Raw genomic sequence first — 11,584 nt, 5'->3', positions numbered from 1 at the left:
TCTTTCTTATTGCTCAAATCTAACCCGTGAAAAGAAACGTTAATTCAATGGGTTTTTTTTTTGTCTCTAGATATATCTTTTAAAGTGAAAGTGAAAGTACGTAGCGCATGCTGATAAGAAATAAAAATCGATCTGTTGTTAAAAATACAGTCCATAATGCTTTGAAGGACATCTTTAAAAACAAAGATAGTACGACACCAGTTGAAAGTAAAATGATCTAGAGAAATATTGTAGGTGTGTGTACCGGACGTATTTTTCCTTACGATAAGAGACAAACTTTGATTCAGTGGGCGGATAAATAATAACAAACACTGATTTCCAACCCTGAACTGATATGGTAAGAATTTGTGTTTGTGTAGTTTATTTGACATTTGACATTATATTTCTGATATGTCATGCAGTTATGTGGATTTGCTCACAACAATACGTGTGAAGGCTTATTATTTATGCATTAATTCTTAAAAATGTCTTTGGCCAGAATATGGGGCTTGCTATTCTAGTCTGCTTTAATACTGTATATTGATGTTTCTGTTCTTTATTTCTTGAATACCTTACTCGACATGTGTAGCAACATGCTTTGTATATTTGTAATTTCCTTATGTTGTGTGTCGTGTGCAGGGGCGGATCCAGCCATTTTAAAAAGGGGGGTCCAAACCTAGGACAAAAAGGGGGGTTCCAACTGATGTCCCCATTCAAATGCATTGATAGGCAAAAAAAGGGGGGTTCCAATGGATCCGTCAATGGTGTGCTGTCTTAAATGTACTGAAATATTTCATGTAGTTAGCTAGTATTGTATCTATAATTTACAATCCTGACAACCATATTATGTAGGTCATACATATAAATACGACACGACGACTATTAAACATATCTCGCCATCTGACTTTTTTAACATATACAACATGTTGTACAAAGGATCTTATCCAAAATATGAAGTTTTCTCTTTTTACTCAACCATCAAAGTATCATACATAATTGTGCTTTATAAAAGATTTTTAGTTCTAGCATTTCCAACTTAAAAATTGGTTATAATGATAATTGTTTCTGCCTTAAACCTTCTAGGAATATCTAAGATATAAAAAAAAATGGCATAGAAAAAAGAAACCACGCGATTACTATCAAATGATGTTTAAACAAACTGTATAAGCATTATAATTGGGTAAAATAAGTACCTGACACAGGTTATTATTTAAAGCCCGGCAGCAATTTTCATTTAAACTTGGTGTCCTCCGAGTTGTCTCTTAAAAAAATGACAAATCGTTCTGGAACTCCGAAGAAATTAACTTCATATTGGTATATTATTAATATTACTGATACCATGTTTTGATACGAGTAATATATAAAACATGGATGATTAAGAACTGCATGTATGTATTCCCCTTTGTCCACAAATAATCGTATCGTTCGATGTATTTAATTTGTATTGCGACAAAGAGGCAACCCGATCAAATTGCAGAAAACAGCTTAAGGTCACCAATTATTATGGTTCTTCAACGCAGCGAGAGAGTCTGAACTCGGAGGTTGGGTCCATTTTCATCGTCGATGAAAACCGGAATATCCGAAGTGAACCGCCAATCTTTTATAAGCTAGTAAACATGCAATCCAGTTTGCAACATATCTTGTCCATTCAGAACAGAAACGAACGCATTTTAAAAGTATCACCATATTTTATTGTCCAAAAACATTGACAGTGACTTTTCCAATAGCTAGTGTAGGTCGAATCTCCGGTCGGGTGAAAACCAAGAATGATCTATACTAAAGCCAATCCTGTGGGTAACATCAGTGTTGAAAAGGCTAGTGATCACTTTAGGTAGATGGACAATGTAGACCACATGGTCCGAGACCACAATTATTCCGTAGTGCATTTCTTATAGAAAATAAAAAAAAATTCCACCTGCGTTTTCTCAAAGAAACTTTTACAGTGTGGTGTACTACTTTTGGGACAAATTATATCAAAATTATAGAAAACTTCATCGGCTCTAACTCAAAATATGGAAAATTTTATGTTTAGGACGTCTTGAAATCTTTTGACAGCTTCCGAAGTTCAAATTTTCAACCTTTTTCAGCTTGACCAAGTCACTACTTTCCTTTAAAATTCGGGAACCAGAAATTTTTTTACAGTGTAATTTCTTCCCCCCTTCTTGCAATTTGAGGCATTTAACATGGAGAAATAAATTTGGAAGGGGTATAAAAATTAATGGCAAGTAACCCACTGTCAACACTAGGGACTATATTCGTTACAACGAAAATCAAGGGACGACAATTGTGGTCTCGGACCACATGGAAACCGTAAACTACTTACATATTCTAGAAGAAATTTAAAGTCTGCCGCATTGCAGCCTATGTAGAAGTTTGTTTTGTATATTTTTTTTAATCGGAGAATACATGTTCCCTGTAAAATCAGATCCAAATATAAACAAGACAACCTTCATTTTGAGGTGGAAAGTACATGTCAACTGTCCGGCAGTTTTGCTTTTTAAACACACGTGTTCAAAAAATGAGATGAACTTATATAAAGGATTTGATACATCAACATCAAAATAGCTTCGTGTATTCTTTTACATTTCGCTTCAAAATAGATTTATTTTCATCGTCCGTTATTAAAGTACAATTTGAATTTATATGAAATAATAACGAAACGTTTTTCTTCATATGTGTACGTGTTGCCCCCGCTATGGTTGAGGGGCATTTTAGTGTTTCCGTCTTACGTACGTTCAAAAAAGTTTTCGAGTTTTTTTTTATAGACATAGCATTGATTTGCCTCGATTAAATGTTTTGAGCCTATAGTCAATGCTATACACATAAAACACAGATCAAGTTCGAAATTGGATGGTGTCAAATACTTTTCTTAAGTTCTGTCCCTTTATAACGGTATGTACGCAAGCGAGATAATCACCTGTGACCCATGGTCAATCTTCTTTTATTTCATAATTAAAGATTCCTTGATTCATAAATCCTGACCTCAGAATGTGTGACTAATCTGTTTGTACACAATTCTCGATATTTTTTTATTTTTATTTATTTTATTTTTTATAGATAACAAATATTTTATTCAATCATTTCCTGATATATAAATACCTAAGTATCTCAGGTCGTATACTTATACACTATAAAATTAGTTTATAATTAAAAATTTGAAATCTCCATGCAAAAAAAATCGAAAACAAAGGTGAATACAGGCAAAAGAACACTTGTTAGTGTTTTGTTTGTTTCCGAGTATACTTGGTGCAAGATTCCCGCTTCACACGTCAAGTATTAACATACATGTGTATGACACATTTGAATGCTGATAACAAAGTATAAGTAATGTTTACCTAACCCGATTTACAATTTACCTTGAAGCGGCATACTCTAAAATGTGTATAAGATTTTTTTTTTACAAGGTTTAAAGCATCTATATGCTTGTAACACAATCGCAATTTTAAAAACTTAACGAATTCAAATAGATAAGTTGTTGTAAGTTTAATTATCTGTAATAGCACCAATATCTGAAAGAATTTATTAGATTGGATTCAAAAATCTCGTTTCTTGATAGTACACTTATACTAAAATGAATTCGAATTTAAATATTGTATTTAGTAAACCACATGATAAATATGACATTGCGTAATTCAAGTGTACAAACTACAGGACATATAAAACATGACAAAAAATGTAAATAATCTATTATAACAGTACAACGGTAAATCGATTACAAGTTTGTATAATGTCAATATATAGGGCACTTTGGGCAGCAGTCCTTTTGCGTCAATTACTGTTTTTCAGGGGTATCATTTGCGCCAATTTTTATTTTCAAAATGTATCAATTGCGCCAATATTCGGAACTCATTTGCGCCAATTTACCTGTACATTTATCTATCATAAATATTAATGATTACTACATATTTATTGTTATTTTTGCCCCAAAAGGTATCACATTTTTCACCAGAAAGACGAGTTTCTGAACAGAATTAAATGACTTAAGCAGCATTAGACAGTCAATTTACAGAGAGAGAGAATAAAACTTAATGCTTAACAAAGATATGCCAATATAGAAAATAGAAGTTTTTGCTCTTTATGTTTTAGCCACAAATGTTGATGAGACAGAGCTTTGTTCCCACCATGCGTATGGGCTTTATTATTATTATGAACTATTATTACCTATTTTATGGATTTCACCCTTCAATGTTTGTGTTTTTGGACAAAAAAAAAAGAAGTTTAAAGCTACTACATACATTAAATTGAGAAGTACCCATGCAGTAGCAGTAATAAAAACATATGTTTCAGAAAAGAAAACATGTGCCGTGTTATACTGCCGGTTCCAAGTCCGAATAAAGAAGTAAGGAAGTAATTTTCTTTTAACTGGCGCAGTCGTATGTTTTATTTTTGGCGCAAAAGAAACCATCTAATTTTAAAACATGTGGCGCAAACGTAGCATTTGAGAAAATAAGTTGTGGCGCAAAAGACGCATTTTTGGCGCAAAAGGACGCATTTTTTGGCGCAAACGGATATCTCCCATATAAAGGACATGAACTACTTGACAAAGTCTAACTTGAAGGCTTTTGTACGGCTTCAACATGGTTGTCCCATCGAGGAATAATGTCTATTTTAAGATAAATGAATCGATTGTTGTTGGGGAAATAAATGTCCATTGGCAAATATTTCACGCGTATTCAAGACAAGAACATTAGAAAATAACATAACAAAGCAGGTAATGCAAAGGAAGTGAATCGTTGATTAGGTATAAAAATTCGGACTACCACTTGAAAAAGATGCGTGTTAAAAAGAGGCAAACAAAACAAATTGCTACATGCCACATTCAGTCCCATTTGAGAGGTTTTCCAAAGGTTCTTGAACATACACCAATGTGTTTTTCTCTAATAAAAAGCGAAAGGATTTTAACAAAAGTGACGTCGTATTTACAAAACGGACACATTGTGAAGAGTCGTCTCATTGGAAATCATACCACATCTATTTTATTTTTTATATATGTAGGACTCAAATCTATGGTGGGTTCCAAATCTATGGCAGATTACTAATCTATGGTAAATGTGACGTCATGCCATCCCAAATATATGGCAACTTTTGTGATACATTTCCTAATCTATTGCGGATTTATGTTGTTTCCAAATCTATGGCAAGTTTTGTTAAAATGGAAAACAATGCAGTACATTTTTTACCAATGACTTGTCTTAAGCAAGAGGAAACCGTTTCAAAATGGGCCTTTCTGTCGGAGAGGATATTAATCAAATGTCCTTATTCATCTTGAACAGCAAAAAGTACACATCATCTGCTTGCTTACCAGACAGGAGATTTCCAGGTGACAAAATGTGTACAATAATCACGGTTAATAAAAACCGAAATTTCGACAAATTTTTATATGAATAAATATGATAAATGTGACATTGCGTAATCCAAGTGTATAGCAACAAGTGTATAAACATGTTTGACTTGGAATTAAATTTTAAATCAACTTTCAAACATCAACATAGGGACAGCCGATCCCATTTTCTCCTCCACAAGGTTAGACTAGGCTTAATAAATATTATAAGAAAATTCTTTGTAGATTCACTTTTTCAAAAGAAAACTTTCATTTTTTTAGTTTAAAAAATGGTCTTCTGAATCACGTGCACATCAGTTATCCAGCTAGACTAAAAATGGAAAACAAATTATATTCGATGAAAATAAAATGATGTACACACTACAACGTTAATGCTCAGCAATTAAAAAGCAGTGTCCAGTGGCGGATCCAGATGGGTTTCTGAGGGTGGGAACCCATCCGTTTTTTCTTGACGATCTATGCATTTGAATGGGGACATATAGTTGGACACCCCCTTTTATCCTGGGTTTAAGAACCCCCTTTTAAAAATGGCTCCATCCGCACCTGGTGTCTCTATACGAATGTATCTATCTTGTGGTAAAAAAGGGTACATGTCGTTTGTACGCTGTCGGATTGATAGGAAGAGAAAAGTCCATTATTTTAACGAATTATTATTTATAGTCAATTCACTGGTAGAGCAACCCAATTAATGTGTTTGTCCATTCTATTATCACATCCACATTTTAGCAACGGCCATTGTAAATAAAGACGAGTTCAAATAAGAGGACGCTTTATATACATATATTGATTCCGTTAGTTTTGGGTGATTATTAAGAAAGAAGGTAAATTCAGGTAAGGCTACATTTTTGCAAATGGATTTTTTTTTATCTGTAGGCAGTCTTGATGATTTTGTTCGGTAATTTTGTTAAAAGTCTCATGGTGAAGGGATGCTGTTTCGTATAAACATAGATGTATTACATCTATGGTATAAATAAACTATACATATGATTATTCAGTCAGTTTGTGTAATTATTAAGAAAGAAGGTAAGTTCAGGTAAGGCTACATTTTTTTTTCATTGATAATTTGGATTGGTATTAATTGCAATAGATTTCAATTTTAATTTCAATTTCTAAAAAACAAGTCCCCGCTAAATGCGAGTAGATAGATGTTTTAATCAAATTGAATACGTCTGACAGATATTCAAATTGCAAGTCGGTCAAATAAGACACAAGGTCTCCTGGTGCGTATTTTAATATGTCAAAATTAAGTTTGGTTTCAAACAATAATTATTTTTGAATGACTAATTCTAGAAATCGAATATTAAACCATGATAGTCAATGATAATTATTATCAAGAACAACTAGTAATACTAATATAACTTGATGTTTATCGATACGTTTTGAATTTGCTAAATGCCTCTTAGGGAGGTTGTTTCATTGACGAGTCCCTCAAAATAGTATTTTACTCACAAGAAGCTCACATGCGGTATCCAGTGATGATCAAACTTTAAAATATTTAAAAAATTAATCAGAACATCAACATTTAATTTCAGGTTATGAAAAGGTGCCAAAAGAACAAAATGAACGCTTTTATATTTACTATTTTCATGACACTGGTGTGTGCGGATATTGCACTTGCTGATTTTACAGTCGTCAACTCTGAATGTGGTCCAATAAAAGGACTAAAGACACAGAATAAACAAACAGGAAAGGACGTATATGAATTCCGTGGAATTCCCTTTGGGAAACCCCCCATTGGTCCATTGAGATTCACAAAACCACAACCGGTCGATAAATGGACAGACACATTGGATGCAACAGAATTTGGAGCAGCATGTTCACAGTCCGTCCCACCAATGTTTCCAGATTTTAAGCCGTCTAAAATGTCAGAGGACTGTCTATTCTTAAACGTGTATGTCCCAAACCATGTTGACAAAAACAGAAAATTGCCAGTTATGGTGTGGATATTTGGTGGTGGTTTAGTCATGGGCTTTTCCAATCAATACGATGGAGGATGGATTGCCACGCAAGGAGATGTTATAGTAGTGACTATAAATTATAGATTGGATATATTTGGTTTCCTGACAGTTGACCACCCAGCTTCCAAGGGAAATTACGGTCTATGGGACCAAAAGCTTGCACTGCAATGGGTACACGACAACATTGCATCTTTTGGAGGGGACCCTGAGTCTGTTACTATATTCGGACAATCAGCGGGGGGTTGGAGTGTATCATTTCAATCTTTGATACCACAGAATAAAGGGCTTTTCCAGAGAGTAATAGCCCAAAGTGGTGTAGTCAATGAGTTAAATATGCTAAATAAGAAGCAAATAAATGAAAGGACCATTCACCTTGCAAAGAAAACCTCATGTCCGATCAACGACATGTATAAATTTACGGACTGCCTTCGTGACATCGATGTTAGTGAGCTTTTAAAGGCCACCGATATGTTTAGTTTAATGCCCGATGACAGACTTGAAGTTTTTCAACCGCAATATATTCCAGTTGTAGATGGTGAATTATATCCAGATCACCCCCTTCGAAGTTTAAAGGATAAAAAGTCGGATGTTGCCCAATTTTACGGGTCTTTGGACCTAATCACAGGTTTTACATCAAACGAGGGTATTATGATGGCAATGGGAATACTCCCAAAACTTCAAGAAAACTTTGGTTTTAATGTTTCTGAAAGTGTCCCACTCAAATTTATTTGTGAAGGAATGATTTCTCCTTTTGTAGAAAAATTTTACAAGAACGATTCTGATGTTAAAGATAAGATGTGTAAATTTTACACATCGGAGACGACTTCTACTGATGAACAGAGTATGAAAGCAAGTGAATTTATTGCCGATTCCTGTTTTGGATATAACATCAAAAGAATGCTTGATTATCATGTATCCTCTGGAGGCAAGACATACCAGTATCTCTTTTCGAAAGCAAAACCCCTAATGGGTTTTGCACCGAAATGGGGTAAGGGATCTGGCCATGGAGAAGAAATACAGTTCATGTTTGATATGAAAGTATTAATGCCGTCTATGAATTTTACTGCATTTACTACAGAAGAACAACAAATCGCTGATGCGATAATTGGATATTGGACATCATTCGCCAGAAAAGGGTAAGATAATAAGGGAGCTACCATTTGATTTTTATGGGGGAGGGGGGGGGGCTAGGATGAAATTTGAAAAAAATAGGCAGGACAGGAGTTTTGAGTAAAAAAAAAGGCTGGATGAAACACTTCCAAAAAAAAAGTCAAGCCGACAACTTAGGTAAACAAAAAGTCAGGATTACCCCCCCCCCCCCCTAAAAATCAAATGGTAGCTCCCTAACGTCTTATGATCGTACATAAAATTAAACGAGTCAAATTATTTTAGTCGAGGTGTTTGGTAATTTACCTTATGATCTACATAGTGTTTACTTTTCGTCGTTTTATAGTGTTTACAAAAAAATAAACGAAAATAAACATTCGTCTCAACTCGGCCGATTCCGTACCCTCAAGAGAGAAGCGGATTCTACCGAGGATTGCCGAATGGAAAATAAACTCATCATAGATACCGGGATTGAAATTTTGTACTTGCAGCTGACGCGCGTTCTAATCAACAAAAGTTAAAAAGACCAAAAAAAGTAAGAAGTTCACGAGCATTAAGGATTTCATAGACCACTCTTTTTAAAAATGACATTTGCCATGATTACACACGAAGGTAATTTAACCAAATATATCTAATCTATAATTAATTTGTTTACACCAATTAGTCTAGTGCTGATTGGTGTAAACAAAATTCACCGATGATTTTTTTTTCATTAGAAAATGTTACAGAAAAAAAGTCGTTCTATGACTAAATCATGAAAATGCGAAAAAACTAATAAATTCAAAAGAATTGTTACACAAATTTAAAGCATACTTATGTAGGAAAGATATTCTAGATTATTTTTACAAAAATCTGCCAGGTTTATCTTTTGTAGCAAAAAAGTTAAGTACTAGTATGTCTTCAAAAGGATTTAAATTTCAAAAAGTAGCACGTGAAGAAAATATACAGTTTTATTACATATTTAAATTGACTTTGTGAAAAAAAGCTTGCATGCAAAGTTTGTCAAAATTCCACTGTGGGATAAAAAAAAAACTGTATCATTTTCTGACCTGGTCACTTGGTGTCAGTCGTCGTAATCCGTTTGTTCTGGTTAATTTTACAAACAACTCCGAAACTACCATAATACCAAATTCGACCAAAATTCATTGCTGGGGCATTATTTTTTTTTAAATTGCCCGATGACCTTGTAAAAATGAATAACAAGATAAGAATTACACATCTTGGCGGAAATCTTATTAATAAGTCACCTCAGTGTTGGAGTAATTGCTCTTTTATGATAATGTCATTTTTGCATTTTCCTCTATTACCTTGTAAGCTAAAATAGATCATAAACAATAAAACAAAAAGTAATATGATCACGATGAGAAGATCTCCAAGACCTTTAACATGACTGAAACTGTCAGTTTGCTCTTACATGCAATACTGTTATTCCTCTTTCATAAAGATTTTTACCAAAATGTGTTAATTGTGAAAAACGCAGATCAACTCAGACTCTATAAAGTCTCTTGTGTCACTGTGTAATTACAATTACCAAGAACGCTCAAAACTTTACTTTTGAAAGTCAAGAATAAAAAAGTATGTAGAAACTTAAAAACAAACAAAAAAGCAATCATTTGCCAAATTAAATTAAATGATAAATATTTGTTTTGTAGTGTTCCTGAGGGACCAATCGAATGGAAACCGTTTGATACAACGTCGAAGTATTACTTGGACATTGATACAATCACTACACTGAAGAAGAATCTAAGACCAGAAATAATGAATTTTTGGTTGAAAGACATACCATCAATAGAATTAGATCCAGTTGATAATATAAATGTACACGACGAATTATAATGTATTTCCTTTTTTTTTTTCTATCTATGTAACATTTGCGTCCATGAATGTATTTTTCTTAACATTATTACAAAAACATAATCTAATGTCAAATGCTTCATCTTACTTAGTTTGGACGAACAAAATGATATACTGCAAACTTTATAAGAAAAAAATTAAATCATTAGATATTCTCGAATAACTGAATACTGCCCAGTTTTCAAACAATATAACTCAAAAGTTCTTTGAGCAGTTTTCATGAATTTTTGGTGACTGGTTTATATCTACAAAAATAACCTCCCTTGAGTTTGTTTTTATATACAAATTTCTGGTATGACATCAGGGAGTTATGGAACTTTATTCTTTGAAAAAGCGACGGGCATAGCATGCGCTCATGGCACAGCTCTTTATTAATAGTGTATTGTTTTCTCGTCATAACACTAGCTTTTTTTTAAATCTGCATTTTTAAGATCTTCTTGTAAAATCTGTCGTTATGTGCTTTTTTGTTCTTTTTGTATTAAAAATTTGTTTTTCAAACACAACTTATCTATTTCCATGACTCATTACAAAGGTATTTCGCTTGACCCATATAATTTATTTTATATTTTTGATACCGTGATTTTTTTTTATTTTAATATATCAAAATGTATCTGAAATTAATGGAAATAATTTTTCGGTGCTTTTAAATAATAAAGAAACCACCTGTGTTTGTTTACAAATATATCGAAGCCCCATTTTGTAAGTATAAGCATGTAAATAAGATGCAAAAAGTCATTAATTAACAATAAACGTTTAAAGCCCATAAAAGCATAATAACCAAAAATGATTTGTGTTTTCCGACTTGGATATTTTTACCTTCTATAATAAAGAGTTTCATTTCTTTTGTTTCGTTTCAACTTAATAATCAGCCTGCTGTGTCAAAAACTACAACTCATTTATGGTAGTACCAGGAGTGTCAGAAACTTATTGAGTTGACAATTAAAGTTGACATTTTAATAGTCTAGTCAGAGACCGTTTAACTAAAGATTTTGAGAAATACCTACCATACAAATCTTTTCATGGTTTCGCATTCGTTTAAGTTTAAAGTTATTTGCAGATGGGAAAATCCGTTTCACCAGATAAGATTTAAAACATTTTAGGCATAGAGTTCAATATTATCGCCATCCATGGAGCTCAGGCAACATACAGAAAGGCTAGTTGAGATAAAACCACGGTTCGTTGATGTTCTTGGTTGTAATCAAAGAAAAGGTTCGCCGTCCATGGACCTTGGGTAACCGAAATATATAGGCTTGTGGAGTTAAAACAACGGTCTTGGTTGTGATAGAGTAAAGGTGTGCCATTCATGGACCGGTAACAGAAAGATAGGCTAATTGAGTTAAAACAA

General features: G+C 33.3%; 1 protein-coding gene across 3 annotated transcripts; it reads left to right on the top strand.

Annotated features, from left to right (window-relative positions):
* Positions 1-205: 205 nt before the first annotated feature.
* LOC134725077 (fatty acyl-CoA hydrolase precursor, medium chain-like) lies at positions 206-10,698 on the top strand. Of its 3 annotated transcripts, none has more exons than XM_063588592.1 (3): positions 206-337; positions 6,853-8,414; positions 10,038-10,698. In XM_063588592.1, the coding sequence occupies exons 1-3, from the start codon at positions 335-337 to the stop codon at positions 10,219-10,221; spliced, it is 1,749 nt and encodes a 582-aa protein (XP_063444662.1). In that variant the 5' UTR covers positions 206-334; the 3' UTR covers positions 10,222-10,698. The 3 variants fall into 3 exon arrangements, with proteins under 3 accessions (XP_063444662.1, XP_063444663.1, XP_063444664.1); XM_063588593.1 differs by lacking the exon at positions 206-337 and adding an exon at positions 6,053-6,151; XM_063588594.1 differs by lacking the exon at positions 206-337 and adding an exon at positions 6,078-6,141.
* Positions 10,699-11,584: the final 886 nt, after the last annotated feature.

Source organism: Mytilus trossulus, chromosome 7 (genome assembly GCF_036588685.1).
Source record: "Mytilus trossulus isolate FHL-02 chromosome 7, PNRI_Mtr1.1.1.hap1, whole genome shotgun sequence".
In the NCBI taxonomy this organism is placed as follows: domain Eukaryota; kingdom Metazoa; phylum Mollusca; class Bivalvia; order Mytilida; family Mytilidae; genus Mytilus; species Mytilus trossulus.
This window is presented reverse-complemented; position numbering and strand designations above follow the sequence as displayed.

Bases quoted from the DNA above. Each gene is read 5' to 3' on its own strand.
- LOC134725077 (XM_063588592.1), top strand. The intron at 8,415-10,037 runs GTAAGATAATAA...TTTGTTTTGTAG, and splicing joins ACATCATTCGCCAGAAAAGG to TGTTCCTGAGGGACCAATCG.